At 33.9% G+C, this 15780-nt stretch overlaps 2 protein-coding genes across 9 annotated transcripts in view; one reads left to right on the top strand and one right to left on the bottom strand.

Annotated features, from left to right (window-relative positions):
- Positions 1 to 14787, top strand: part of LOC136348735 (high affinity cationic amino acid transporter 1-like) — a 36431-nt gene extending 21644 nt beyond the window's left edge. For 4 of the 5 annotated variants that reach the window (XM_066299853.1, XM_066299851.1, XM_066299852.1 and 1 more), the window contains 5 exons: positions 3528 to 3620; positions 6493 to 6671; positions 7382 to 7548; positions 9010 to 9118; positions 9257 to 14787. In XM_066299853.1, coding sequence (XP_066155950.1) covers positions 3528 to 3620; positions 6493 to 6671; positions 7382 to 7548; positions 9010 to 9118; positions 9257 to 10755 — 2047 coding nt within the window. In that variant the 3' untranslated portion in view covers positions 10756 to 14787. The remainder of the gene's footprint in view (positions 1 to 3527; positions 3621 to 6492; positions 6672 to 7381; positions 7549 to 9009; positions 9119 to 9256) is intronic. The other variant, XM_066299850.1, reaches the window with a different exon arrangement.
- A 470-nt stretch (positions 14788 to 15257) lies between these two features.
- LOC136348739 (cationic amino acid transporter 2) overlaps positions 15258 to 15780 on the bottom strand; it is a 39793-nt gene continuing 39270 nt past the window's right edge. For all 4 annotated transcript variants that reach the window (XM_066299861.1, XM_066299860.1, XM_066299858.1 and 1 more), the window contains one exon: positions 15258 to 15719. In XM_066299861.1, the coding sequence (XP_066155958.1) occupies positions 15547 to 15719 (173 nt within the window). In that variant the 3' untranslated portion in view covers positions 15258 to 15546. The remainder of the gene's footprint in view (positions 15720 to 15780) is intronic.

Below are 15780 nucleotides of genomic sequence, written 5' to 3'. Positions count from 1 at the left end.
TAAAACAAATGGCCTTATAAGCTGATTTTCCATTATCCCAACCCACAAATTAATTGAAAATTCCTGTTGGAAGTTTTTTTAGGTTATTGCGTGGGGATTTTCTTCCACCCAATTATGAAAATTGTAAAAATTCCAAATTCCATTCCATGTAAAACAAGCTTCGTCTGTCGATAAAATAGCAGGCAGGAAATTTGGATTTTCTTGTTGTTGTTCAAGAAAATGTTCACAAAATTGTTGTCTCGGCGCAAAATCAGCTAGTAAAAGAGCTTGAACTCTTTGTACATGATACGGGTAGAGCAATTTTTCTTTTAGCGTTGTAGGTACAGTCCAGTGGGAAACACCTACTTGATGGGCAATATTCCTTGTACTTCTTGTTGAATCCTCTTCGATAAGATTTAAAATTTCTTCTTCAATTTCTGGACCGACTTCTCGCGCTTGACCTCGTCTTTGATATTTAGGGATTATGCTACCTGTATCCAGAAGTCTTTGGGCACATTGGACAAATGTTTGTCGGGCTGGAAGCTGTCTTTCTGGATAATGATTCTCGTAAATTCGCCTGGCCTCTTCAGAATTTTGTGACGCCTCTCCATAAATCACAATCATATCGTAATACTCACGGAGATAATACATTTTTGTTTATTTTATATCGAAGTTAATTCACGAACTATTAAGTTAAAGGCCAATGAATGCACTGACAAAGTTGGGTCCATCGGAAATGTAACAAATTTATCAGAATAAATACCTACAAACGGTAAAGCAGCGTAGTCGAGTTAGATTTCAGTGAAATCTTAGCTATTAATTAGATTTTAAATTGCTTTTGGCAATGTCATTGCTAATTAATTAAAGTTTTTTTTGTTATACGTGAAACAGTCAATACTTGTCAAACACGTTTTGACACATTTGTTCAAATTTTACCGTTTAATCTAGTTTTTCGGTTGCCAAATTTAACCCTTTTTTCTAATAAAAACTATCAAGTTTTCGACCCTAATTATAAGAATCTTTTTGTTTAAATTATGTTCTTAAGTGTTGGTTAAATTTACGAAAGTTACTTCCCTAACACCCTGTACATAATGGGAAATGCTGCAATTGGACCATTATGCATCGATGCTAACCCTGATAGTGCAGTAAAATAAATATGTTATAAGAGGCAATTGATTATCTTCTGAACGAAAATGTTTTGCACTTTAAACAAGACGTGGCACCTCCACGTTATGTCATGCCAGTACGAAAGTGGCTTGATGGTCAATTATCAGGTAGGTAAATTGGCAAAAAACGGGTAATTGACTGGCCTCCAAGATCTCCTGATTTAACACCTCTTGATTTTTTCCTTTGGAATCATCTTAAATCAGTTGTTTATAAATTAGATCCTGAAGATATTGATGAACTAAAAAATCAAATAATCGCAGTCTTGTAGGAACTCGAAAGTAGATTGTATTTAGCACAAAATAGAAATCATTTTAAACATGTAGTGATTTAATTATAACGCAATTACAAGTCGTTATTCATGCACAGTTGCTACTGCTAAGTTGATGTTTTTACCTCTATTGGTAAATAACGTTAAATTAACTTTTCATTCATTTCTCCTTACTTTTTTGAAAATTCTCTGATAAACTAAGTTTCTTAATGCACCGAAATTTTGTACTTTTAATTACCTTTAATATGAGGTGTAACTCGGTGGGGAGCGATATTTCAAATTTTCAAGTCACATTGTATGGGGTGACAATTCGATTTACGCAGATGTCAGTAGTGTTCCCTCTCGCAACCTGAAAGAATACCTTACTCAGCACTTTCATATGTATTTCGGTTTTTACGATATTGGGGGTGGTAAGTTTTGAAGAGAACACACTGTATGTTAATGATTTCATTGTATTCCGTACAACTATGAAGAGTGTTCTTGATTTTATTTTTATTTTTCTGGTGTTTAGTTCGTGAATTAATCGTTCTTTATCCGCTCATTATTTACCCGTTTTTGTGACAGCTTTTTTTAAATTTTAATCTAAAAATATAAAATTTACGAGACTCCACTGGGCATATTTTATGTTGACTTTGAATCGATTTGGTGCATACGATTCGTATGGATGATGCACATGTAAAAATCCAAACTAGAAACCATATACAGGGTGAGTCGGGAGGATCGTGCCAAACTTCAGGGGCGTGTTGTACATGAAAAATAAATGTAAAAAAAATCAAATGTTGTTATCCGATTTTCGTTTGTTTACAAGTTATAGCGTAAATAAAATTAAAACATAAAATTCAAAAAATGTATAAATTTCATAAGAAATTCCATAAATTAACGTTTGGATATCATAGTAAATGTTCAACAATATTGCCATTAGCTTCTCAGCATTTTCGGCTTCGTCTATGAAGAACATTCGTTGCGCTCCTGATTGTTTCATGTCTTTCTTCAACAGCAGCTGCAGCATTTCTAATGCGTTGAATTAGTGCATCTTGAGTGTCCACTTTTACTCTGTACACTTCAGTTTTAAACCGACCCCACAAATAATAGTCTAGTGGTGTGAGGTCTGGACACCTTGGAGGCCAACTAATAGGGCCACCACGACCAATCCAACGTATTAATTTATGGAATTTCTTATGAAATTTATAAATTTTTAAAATTTTATGTTTTAATTTTATTTACGCTATAACTTGTAAACAAACGAATATCGGATAACAACATTTGAGTTTTTTTACATTTATTTTTCATGTACAACACGCTCCTGAAGTTTGGCACGATCCTCCCGATTCACCCTGTATTTTAATATGTTCAATAGTGCAGTGGTTAAGTCGCCTGTAAGCTGTTTTGAAGTCGTAGAAATTTCACATTAGATTTAGAGTCTATTGGTGGATATTTCTACATTTCTGGGTTTGGTGCGTTCCTAGCATTAAATTAAATTTTAGTGAAAATACTTAATTTTTATATTTAAAACAAGCTCGAATTTCTTGTTCACAAAACGGGAATACGAATTATTTTGTTTAGAAGAAACCACACAACTCAAGAGTATAATAGAACGAATGTCAAAATGGCCATTCGCCATCGACTTTCTTGTTTTGCTCTTGACCGTTCTGCTCTTTCAAATTTCAGTTTCTTATCAGTTTCACATCAAAAAAATTACATGCCATTGTTTTTCAGTAATTTATGTTTTAAGAAAAATTTTCGTTTGCTGGGTTGCACATTTTCTTGACTATTTTTGGCGAGCCGAAATTGTTCTTCCCTGTCATGACAGAACTAACGTGCCATGAAAGGTGGCACATAAGGTTCATGTTCAAGTCTTCTCTATGAATTGTCTTCCTATTTATCTAGAATTACGCAAAAAGTGCCTACCTATCTAGATTTTGCTGATTTTAGCATTGATTTCACTAATTCCTTAGTAGTTTTTACTGGAACGTAGATAAAATTATGTTGTAACTGTGGTGTTTTATGTAAGTACTACATGGGACCCTATGATGCATTGTTTTTGTAGCTTGTAGCCTTTTGTTCATCGACATGTAGCCGCTTAGCTTTAACCTATAACCTTGTTTTCCCTCAGATACAAGGAAGAGGTGAAAAAAGTGTATACACCTATCAAAACAACATCTTCAGACACTGAAAGTGTTAGTAGTGAGAGTAGTGTTGACGAAAAGTAAGTAACTTACATTAAAGTCTTTAAGTAGTATTTATTTGCACATTTAAGTGTAGCGGATGATAGATAATTTCCAAGTTAATTTAGTTACTTAAATATGGCTAGGTAGACAACGATTACGAATGGCATAAGCATTTGTATCCTTTTCCCTTGATATTAGATAGATCTGCATGTAGCTTAAAAAATGAACAAAGACCAAAGTTTCGTTAATGGGGTTTAGTTTTTGGCGGATGGTTAAAGAAAACTTAAGAAAGTACAATTAACTTGGGACACGTTACATAATGAAAATATGCCGAAGTATTTGAGTAAAAACGTCGAGAAAATTGTTATCTCGTGTGTGGAAAATTTTAACCTGAAAAGAGACAATATTTTCGATCTAGTTCTAGGAAAAATGTATGTGACTTCTGAGATTGAAAACCAAATAACCGATCTTAAATGGTTTACGAAATGGAACAGATTCAAGAGTGTCGCAATTGTTAAGTTTTCTCAAATTTTTCGAAAATCGATAAAAAAATTTTGTCACATTGTAAAGATTTCCTAAATTACTTCGATAAAAAGCAGTTTTTTCCCCATTCAAAGATTGCTTAACTGTATATATTTCAAGAATAACAAACGAGCACCTACTTGAAAAAGACAATTGAAATGTAAAAATTAGTTTTATTCCCTCATGAAAATTATGTCTCAGCACAGGGTGGTCCATAAAGCGAGACCACGTTTCTAGACCTTCGCTGGAAAACTGGGAAAAATACAAAAATAAAGATTGTTGGGTTTCAATTTTTTTAAATTATTTTATATACATGAAATGTTTAAATTTATGTGGGTAAGTAACAACCTTCTCATTTTAAATGAAATAGGTTGCTTATATTTTATTAAACTTTAGGATTCTACTCAAAAATTAAGAAATATTTTATCTAATTCACTTCCTTCTGTTATTTTTTTGGAAATATTGGCATTTCGAAAACAGTTTAAAATCGGTTTGTGCTACGTGAAATATTTTTAGAATTTTGGCTAGAATTGATAAAGTTGAATTCTATGTGGGCGGGGTATTCTATTTAAAATAAGAAAGTTGCCGAAAATTTAAACGCTGTTTTTACAGGATGTCTCCTAAGTGTTAGGCACAAATTTAGGAGGCTGTTCTCTGGGTAACTTTAAAAATTTATTATCCTTTGACGATTTTAGGAAAAATGTTTTGTTTCCTAGTTAAAGGCCATAAATATTTATTGACTAAATTTTTTATTTTTTATTAAAATTGTTAAAATAAGCGTAGAAATGTGTGTAAAAATAGTGTGAATCCCAAAAACAACATTAGTAAAGACGTTGAACGCCATTTAATTTGAATACGTTTCCAAATTTCTCACTTAAAATTTTTTTTTATCATGAATACCTATAGGAATGCTGAGATGACTGACATGCATTTTATGAATGAACTTGCCAATGGAAATTCTTAACGATTCAGACAATTTTACACAGAAGGATTTCCAAATCATAACGCTTCCAATCGAAAAATGATAGAAAGAATTCATCTACGTCTTCGGCAAACAGGTACATCAAGAGGAAGTGGAGGACCAGAAAAACCAGTGGCAGTGAGAATGGCAGAATTGGAAGCAAATGTGCTAAACAAAACAGAGGAAAATCCAGATACTTCTACTATAAAAATTAGAAGGGCTTTCGATGTTATTAATAAGACGGTGTGCAAAGTTTTAAGGGACAATTTGTTGTATCCGTACCACCCACAACGGATTCAGGTTCTTACGGATTTTCCCTTGAGGATCGCATTTTGTCAATGGCTTTTGCACATATTGGTGCAAATTCCGCAGCTACTGTCGTTGATTCTTTTTATCCATGAAACAAATTTCTCGAGAAATGCACTAACAAAATTTCATAATAATGATGCATGGGCCTAAGAAAACCCATATGAAGTATTAGAAATGAATTTTCAACACCAATTTTCGTTAAACGTTTGAGTCGGAATTGTGGGCAATTAGCTAATTGGACCAATATTTCTAACAGAAAGACCTGCAGGTGCAGTTTATCGTAACTTTTTGGAACAATCGCTTCGTAATTCCTTTGGCAACCAAAAATGCAATGTGGTTTATGCACGATGGAGCACAAGTGCATTTTAGTGGGATTACTGGCGAATTTTTTGATGGAAACATATGGAGATCACTGGATTGGTCATCGTGGACTTCACTTATAGCCAGCTAAATCCCCAGATTTGAACCCCTTGGACTATTTCTTATGGGTCATTTAAAATCATCGGTTTATACTAATCCAGTGGGAGACTTGGAAGATTTGAGAAATCGCATAATTGGTGGGTGCAATTCAATAAAAAACAGTTCTAGTATTTTTGAAGGAGTTCGGCTGTCAATGAGGAGAAGATTAGAAGCATGCAACCAAGCTGGCAGTAGTTATTATGAACAATTATTGCAGCTTTTAATAAATTTAATGAAAATATTTATCACCTTGTATCTAGGGAGCAAAAAAATTTTCCTAAAAGTGTCAAAAGACAAAAAAAAACTTAAAATTACTCAGAGAATGGCCCCCTAAATTTTTACATAAAATTTAGGGAACACACTGTATATAGCCCAATTTAAAAAACTTGTTTTTCAAGTGTTTTCGTAATATCCTCTAATTAAAAAAAAAATATAACACCTTTCGTTGGGCTGTTCTGTACTTTCCACATTCCTGTGTTGGTATGTTTTTGTTCAGTTTGTGTATATATACATGTATATTTATTAAGTTGTGTCTGTGGAGTCTTGTTTTATTGTTAATTATCACGTTAAACATAATTAAGGTTGTTTGAAATTTGGAATATACCATGTTTTGCCTTTTATTATAAACATTAATGTGGTATCTTTAACATCTTCCGCAGGTACAATGATGACAGTATCAGGCAAAATTTTGACGGACCGACGACGAGCGACCAAGAAGAATTACTGACAAGCGATTCTGTCGGCTTTGCTCGTTCATTGAAAAATGTTATTAATTGTAGCATCAAGCAACCAAATAGAATAACAGAAAATATTGTTGCTGTGGATGTGTTATTATACTGTAAGTACGTCTAATCACTCCTGAGACGTTATCTATCCTGTTTTCGTGTTGATTCTCTAACAAATTGAATTAATACCTAATTAATGATTCATCACGTCTGCTTGAAATGTGGATTGACTACGATCCACAAGATAAAAAATATTTAATTTAATATTTTTGTTGCGATTTTAATTATATAAAATCTGAATGAAATGAAATTATGTATTTTTTTAACTTTTCCACAAACATTAAATTTAAATTCAGAATGTTTACCATAATATTATATATTTCTGAGTAACTACTACGTATTGCGTGCTACGCACAAGTACGTAATAGTAATTCATACTGTCAGGCAGGCAGTATTGAAAAATTAGTAAGTTTTTATGCATTTCGTTTATGTTGACCAACCGCATTTATTGCTAAATTTAATTTTTTAGTTAATTGTGTCAATAATCTGCTTTGTTTTGTGATTATTTATGCTCAAGTGCATTTTCTATCTGTAATAATCAGTTGTAACCTGTGGAATATCCATGAAGCAGATTTGCATAAAAATTTCCTTCCTGTAATGTTATTATTTATTTGATTCTTTAATTACTTCTACGTCAATTCTGAACGTTCCAAACATGAACTTCTGTTCAAATGAAATTTAAACTACAATATTAGATTTCTTTGATAACTCAACAAAATATGCATATAAAAATTACTTTATAATAAATTGTGTATTTTTGCAGGTGTTTTTTGTGTTGCAATCGGCCTTTGTGTGATATACATGGGATCTCACATTTCCAATGGAGATGTCTGGGCAGTGGTTATAATTTCAGTCGTGGTCAGCTTGACCCTAATTATCCTATTGTCGTTAATGACGCAGCCAAAATCACGAAAAGAACTCTCCTTTAAGGTAAGTTTTTTTTTTATCGTAAGGAACAAATAGTAAGATATGATCCAGTTTCAATATATTCCGTTATATTATTATTTTTTTAAATAATGTTAAACCTGGTTCAAATTTGGTGCTCAACGTTGGAATTTCGAAAATCTTAACAGATGCAAGTTTTTGAGCGATAAAAAATTAGTTCCGCGTTTATTTTCTCGCTACACCCTACTGTTTCTAAAATTGACATACTCCAAAATAGGCATAATACGCGGTTCTGAACTTCCCCTTATTCTGCCAATTCTGACAGACTCGTACTCTATGTGATTTGATTTGGCTGGTGCAGTCAGCGTGTTGAAAACCGCCGGGGAACCTTCGTATGAAACTTTTTGGAGACTTTCATTGTGGGACCCTTGCAAAAAAAATATATTTTTGTTAAAAAAAAAGTAGAAAAACGCGCCAAAATAATTTCCTCGCTTTGCGAGCACTCGGAATACGCCAATGAAAATTTTCTTATTCAAAATAACTCCCTAAAATTTATTCTTAAAATTTATGATTGTTCGACCAGAACTTAATTGCACGGCATAAACCTAGTCAGATACATCACAAATTGCCTTCAGATAATGAAGGCAACCCACTATACATTATACATTATAAACGTTGTTCGCTCGCGCCGAGCACATGGTTGTTTAACCACGTTTCTCTCGTAAATTGTATTATGATCTTTGTAAAAGTTTAATAATTATTCCGACATTCAGGCTTCAAATCTGTTCTATTATATCTGTAGAAATTGCATTACAATTTATAATTCCTACGCGATTAAACACGTGTTTCTTCCAACTAAAGGGAACCTCGCTGGGTTCGGCAACTAATAAACTCTAATTAGGCCCTAACATAGAAAAACAATAACTTGCGATCAAACGCTACAAAACCTATCAATGAGAAATATTTTATCTGGATATACTGTTCAGTCCTCAATTTAAAAAGTCCAACAATAATTCAGGATTTGCTGGGCCAACCAACGTAAAAACAGGAATTCAGGCATAAAGATGGTACTTAACAGTTAATCCGTGTTGTTCACGTGTGTATCGTGTTTTTTGGGCTAATTTGTCTGATTTGATAGCAGAAATGGCACGAGATCCCCAGAGACAAAGATGGGCATTGAGTGTATTCTAAATCACTTTTGGAATATCCGGCCCCTTAACTCATAAAATGTTCTAATTCATGTAAACCTTTGTTAAATCACCAACAGGGAGGTGCCAAAAATATTCATGTCGATAAGGCTATTGAAGTTTAAAGGAATTCTGAGCGATTCTTCAGCTATGTATGACGAGAAACGCTTTTAACTTTTAGCTTTAACCTCTTCAGTAATCACCCATTAACTTTTGGCCTCGCACTGTTTTGCTTACTGTAACCGAACCAATTTATTTTCCTACGTTATATCACATTTTAAATAAGAAATTAATATTTCATACAATACTTTCGATTCAGGTTCCCCTAGTGCCTCTCATTCCAGCCCTTAGTATTTTGGTAAATATCTACTTGATGTTGATGTTGGATTTTAAGACATGGGTGAGATTTGCCGTTTGGATGGCTGTGGGTAAGTAAAACATGCTCTAAAATGTATGATTCTCTGAAACTGCCCGTTAGTTTACGTAATTTTAACTTTTTATATTGCATATTATTGATAATTTGAGCGATTTTCTTAAATCCCCAATATAATTGACCTAATTCTTAGGTCTCCCGATGTATTATATTGGTTCGTGTCAACCAAAATTGATACCCATAAAACAACAAAACGGCGATAACTATACTTCCAACTTGACCAACGGTCACGCGAAAGCTTCCAATGGTCTTTCTAACCCTGCTTTCATTCTCGTCGAAACCAATGGGTCCAGCCCTAAGCAATACAGTACCAAGAAAAAATTGCCCGCCCCTCCTCCTCCTACCATTTATGAGCAAACGGAGAGTCAGCACGAGCACGAGGTTCTGGCTGAGTTGGACGAAGTCTTGGATAAAGAGGTCGCAATAGGGCAACTAGATGACGTTTTAAATGCTGAAATTTTAAACGAAAGAAAGTTGTCCGCTGGTACTTTGTCTAATGTATCTGCTGTGGCGTCTAATTCCGAAGATGTAATCGCTGATGTGCATCGTGCTGATGTTAGTACCCCCGTCGCTGATCCCAAAACGATTTCCTTTCCTATTGTTGCCCGCGATACTCCTCTCCCCCCGGATGGATTTATCGGTTCCGGTAATTCTCAGAAAAACCATGATTATTTACAAGGCGGAGCTGAAAGTTTTATGAATGGACCCAACAACTCTTTGAAAAGACCTGACAATAAGGGTTCAGCAGGCGTAGGTGGGGTCGAAATAAAATCAGAACAGGATAGTTTTTCCAGTACAAACACTAATTTTCCTAAACAAGCCTCACAGGTTGTCAGGTATGGCGCAAAAGAGAATGTATCAGACGCTAGCATCGAATCAAAAAAACACATACCCCCTCCACCTCCTCTGTTGCAACTCGCAAACGAATCTGAAAGTGCTGCGCAATCTGTAGAAAAATCTGCAATGCCGACTGCTTCAAATCTGAAAAGTGTGACACTTCGTCATGTAGAACAGCAGATCAAAGATGTCCAGCCTACAGACAGTAACACCGCTTCTGACACGAACTTGAGAGTCGGTTCGCAGGAGTACAAGTATTTCGTCGATCTTCTGGATAACCGATTGAAGAACACGCCCAATCGACCGAGTATTTACGTTCCTCTTACTAAAGATCACGTGTTCGTGAAGCCAAAAACATCGGAACGTAACGAGAACGTGATTGAAGATAAGATAGATCACACCGATGCGAGGGAAAAGTTGAAAGTGTTTTATCAAACTAGAAATGCTCCCGAAGCACCTTCTAGAAGTGCCCCAACTGTCCCACCGATGCGCCAAGGCCTGCGGGAGAGTAAAAGTGTTGATGATTCTTTATTGCAACGCACGGACACAAAATCAACTTTTGGTGCTCGAAAGGCCCCCCTCGGTTCCCCGTTGTTAGAGCACAAATCTAACATGGAAAACGTGTTCGGTAGCATGAAGTTTAAGAAATTAGATGATAACACCTTGAAGCGTCGCCTGTCTAAGTCTTTGAGTAGTAAATTTGCTAAGGAGGACGATCAAACGAACCATAAGCGAAAGATGACTGATATTTTTGTCAGCATAAATGCTCTGCGCAGGGAAAGCGTGAAGGAGTGAAAAAGTCACTCACGTACATTTTAAATAGTTTGTTTTAAAGAGGGAGGAATTTGCAAGAAATCTAAACCAGGTAAACGACTCAAATCGAAATACTCTTGAAGAAGCCGGTCCTGTGCAATTTTTCCATTGCAATACTCACAACGAATCTGCTTTTTGTTTTTCCTCATTTGCTTGGTCCAACTTGGTTGTTTGTCTTTGCTTGTTTGTTCTGCCATTTTGATTGCTTGGGGACTTTGTTCTATAATAGAATAGAACTTTTCTTTTCCGTTGAGGGAAAGAAAACAGTAACGTTGCTCCTAGGGAGGAAAAACTTTTATTTCATAGAGGGTAAAAGTTTTCCTCTCTATGCGTTACAAACAAGTAATAGTTATTTCTACAAGGGAGGAAAGTGTTACTCTTACTCCCACCTGAATCTAAAATTGCTAGTTGCACTCCATTTATAAAAAAAAAAAACCTGCGTCTTTTTTTTATAAAACAGAACATTAGTCGTATAAAAAAGTAGATGTACGCCTCTTGAGCAAAGTGCCTTTTGGCCTCTGAGTTGTTAAATCGTCAAATTATTGACGGGAATCAAAATGCCACTTTCCTTCCTTGTGCAAATAATAATTTTTTTTTTGGTGTAAAGAAAGGTGTGTCTCTAAGCAATTCCTCATTGAAACACTGAATCTCTCGCGGAACTAAGTTCTCAGCCGGAGATTATTGTTTTCCACTGAAGTTGACACTTGATATTTACTAAGTTCATTTTTCCGAGTTATATCTGTAGATAAGCCTTTTTGGGATATAGATTTATGTAGACTCATTAGAATAGTTTTTTTTAAATTATTTTTCATGCAAGATCAAACTGAATCTGATAGTTGGATGTTTAAAGTTGAAAGTATGTTTATGAATTTTTATTGTATTAAAATCCTTATAGTTGTTTATTTGTTATTTTTTGCATGCATTTCCCCTCTAAAGTTAAACTAAGCGGATCTTAAAATTTCTCAATACGAAATTAACTATTGCGAAGACAACGAGGTTAACGTTTTGGTGACAATTACTGCACCATGAATTTGACGGAAACTGATCAAAGGACCTTATGTAATTGTTTAATAATAAATGAATGATAGTAATATAATAATACTGAATTAGCTATCCGGTGATTCTCTTAATTATTTTAAGGCGAACACGAAAAACTCTAGCCACATCAGCTATGTGTTTGTGTAATTTTTTGTGTGTTTTCAGTAATCATTAAAATATGAAGCTTAAATTGATTTTGTTGTCTATGAACATTAAACGTGTTATATCGACTTGAAATTCGAAAAGCTGATTGAGCACGACCTTAGTTGTGAATTATTTAGACTATTCGTAATAAATAAACGGTAACTTAGAATAATGTATAAATTGCTGCCCAAACGAAACCATGATGTAAATTTTGATTGTTCACAAATTTATAGACGTATAATTTAAGAACTCAGACTCATATCGAAATGTGTTTTGTTTCGATTTCGAGCAGCACATTTCGAAAATGATATCGAATCTCAAAACATTTTCTAGTGTCATCAAGGGGCCCCGTACAGGCGCATCAAAACGGTATTATTTAAAAAACGAATTTTGGCGATTTTTGCCAAATTCATACGTTTTCGATATACAGAGAAGTTAACATCATTCCAACCCTTTTTATAAATAAACAAGTCAATTATCAACAATGAAGTTTTGATTTTTGACTGCTAAGAAGAAAAATAAATTTCTAGGGTCGGGGTACAGGTAGTTATGGCCTATTCTTCCTTAAAATGAAGGGCATGGGCGGCTAGCAATAACATATTTTAAATTTGATTTCTTAATTGTCTTGAGTAGTAAATTATGCAATAAACTTAATAAATACCTTTTCAGGTTTTTCCGTTTACGGATTTTACGGACTTCCTAATAGTTTAAGAGGATTTGTTTTAGATTATGAGAGGATAGAATGATGTTAAAAGCAGTCGAGCAGTTTAGATTATAGTAGCAATAGCATTAGAATTAAATAAAGTTTTTCTTTATCAATTAGTTATACTATATGTTTTACACCGTCTTCAAGAGGAGAATGAACAACATATGTATATATTCCATAAACGGTAATAATCACAGAGAAGTTGTAGAATTAATTAAATAATAACTAAATGGAGCAAATCAAAATGGTTATTTTTAACGTAATCACTATGTAATGTAGAGATTGTTCATACGAATCGGTTGATGGCAGAGCGAGCTTACAACTGAGTCTGTGCATATAACGTCTTATGCTCGATAACATGTTAATTTGCTAATAATTTAACTTTTAAGTTAAAATAAAATAATTTCTTGTCGTTGCTTTTTGGTTCAGAATGCGGTATGGTGCCACTCTATGCATGCGGTTATTTTAAGGTACGTTCCTAGCAAAAATAATATTTAATAAAATTTTTAGTTCCCGCATAGATGAATAAGAGATCATTTAATCGTTAATTTAGTTCCAAAATTTTTATCAATTTAACCAAGACACGTAAGTAACGAAAAGCTCACATCATCGTCATACTGTTCGTTCTTCTCTTGAACGCACTGTTGAAACATTACACGTGATTTTTTAGTTTTATCTCAGACAGGTACTAAGATGAGATTGAGCCTGTTGTACGTATTCTTTATTATCGCAAATGATGAAAAGTTATTTACCTGCACTATTCCTTATGCGAAAATAATTATACTCCCCTTGTAGCACTGTTCTTTGGTGCTTTATACTCGTTACACAGGGTGTTGGAGTCAGTAAAAAAAAACTTTTATTAATAACTTGGATGTTTCTTAACATATTTTAATGCAGTTTTGCAGCTATGTGCAGTTCGATTGGACGCAAATGGGCTGTGATTTGGATTAACAATAATTGTAGAAGGAACGAGAGAAATGAGGGGTCGTGTACACGTTTCACCCCCCCAACTTTCTTTTGTGCACACCAATGATGCATTTGTTTAGTCATTCAAGTTAGTCGTTTATTTATCTCGATTTTACCATTCCTAAAATTTCGATTTACAGCTTGCTTTAGAAGATATTTCAGCTTGCTACCCCCAAAATGTGACTTCCATCCCTTATTTATTGGAATCGAGAACGTAGTTCAAAAATACACACGATTGTCGTTTTAGTATTTAGAGTACGTTGAACTTATTAACGTTTTGGTTTTCCATTTGAAAAGCAATAATTTTCGTGCTACTGGCCGGTTTATTATGGACAATTTGTAAAATTTAATCTTCCCGGTTTAGTAGAAATAAATAAATAAATGGAAGCCACGTATTGGGGCAATAAGGTGAAATATCTTCTAAAATAAGCTGCAAATCAAAATTTAGTAGGAACGAAGAACTTCATAATACAGAAACAACTAGTTTGAATAACTAAATAAAAGTATAATTCACGTGCACGAAAAACGTTGAAGGAAAATGTGTATACGATCCATTGTTTTCTCCATTGTTCCACTAATTCTTTTACCCAAATCATATCCAATGTGCGCTTAGTCGAACTATACATCACGGTAAAGTTTCATTACAACATGGTAAGAAATATCCAAGTTATTAACAAAAGTATATTTTTAGTATATTTAACACAGTGTGTAATGAGTATAAAGCGCCATAAAAAACTGCTCTAACGGAAGTGTAATTGGTTTCACATAAGGAATCTCCGATTAGCGAATTCGCCTACTAACACCAGACACCCTGTATATTTACTTAATTTGTTTAGACAACCAAAGCCAAGTTGCATTCGTTACTACACATCATGCAGTGCGCGATACTCGGTTACTCTTACATAACTAAAACGTAATATTCGATATTGAAGTAAACATCAGTGGATTTACCTCATTTCTTGACTTTTAATTTTTGATTATAAAAGAAAATCTAATCAAACTAAGTATATTTTATAGCAAATTGCCGTGAACTGTGGGTGAAAGATAAAGCGCGTACTGTATGTTACAGAAATTATGGATATATTTTTTGATCGAATTTAACTTACGTTTAATTTTAATAGATAAGTATTAAATGTTTTAATAAATGTTATTTAAATTTATTTGTTTTCTTTGTAATCACGAAAGTTCCAATGTCCAATAGTTCGAAGAAGTGCGAAACAAATCCCAAACTTAAACACTGTTTGTTTACATTTTTGACAATTTATACATATTTCACGTAATATTCATTTAGAAATTCGACTCATTTTGCAACTTGCTACAACCCCATGAAACTTCCATATTTACATAATTTCCCTTAAGCTAAGAACGACAAAGCCCACAGAGCGACCAAGAACACAAAGTGATTAATCAACAAAATTCATTTATTTCAAAATTTCACTTTTGCGTTCTAGCGAAAACCATAAGACGATTTAAATTGCTCTTCTAAAACTACAAATGTTTCTCCATTGAACCGACTTCGTAACTGTGCTACTTACTGAAATTTCAGCCCTGGATATTGAAAAAAACTCGCCCTGTAGAGTATAAAAACACTTGCATTAGTCGTCAAGAAAATACTTTTATTCTGTCGATAAATAAACTAAATAATAATCTTAAAAAAAGTCCGTATTAAAAAAAATAACAAAGGTTAAATAACTAAAATTCATAAAAAAAATTATACTATCATACGTCTAAAATTAGAGATTTTGAAGGAATGATTTTCGAGCTCCAAAAAAATCCAAAATTTGCACAAATTATGCTCGGCCTGGCCAATTATTGTATTTAACGCAAAATCTTAAAAAAATATTGGGCTTCTGTGTATTTTTAAATATAAAATAGAAATAGATTTATTCGTTACCATAATTGGTAGTATAGAATACAAATCACAGTTTTTCTTCATCAGTGTCTAATTTTCCAGCAGTGGTAGCTCCATAATACTGAATAATGTCATTGGCGTGCCCATTTTGCTTCACCAGATTAGGGTTCGCCTTGGTGGACAGTGGAGGAGACCTTTCCTTACTGTGCCATATCCCGTAAGTGAAGTAGATTACCAGACCTACAGGGAGAACTACCGTTTAAAGATTCGTGTTTTAAAATTCGAATATAAACAGAAGATG

Source organism: Euwallacea fornicatus, chromosome 35 (assembly GCF_040115645.1).
Source record: "Euwallacea fornicatus isolate EFF26 chromosome 35, ASM4011564v1, whole genome shotgun sequence".
NCBI classification, from domain to species: Eukaryota; Metazoa; Arthropoda; class Insecta; order Coleoptera; family Curculionidae; genus Euwallacea; species Euwallacea fornicatus.
This window is presented reverse-complemented; position numbering and strand designations above follow the sequence as displayed.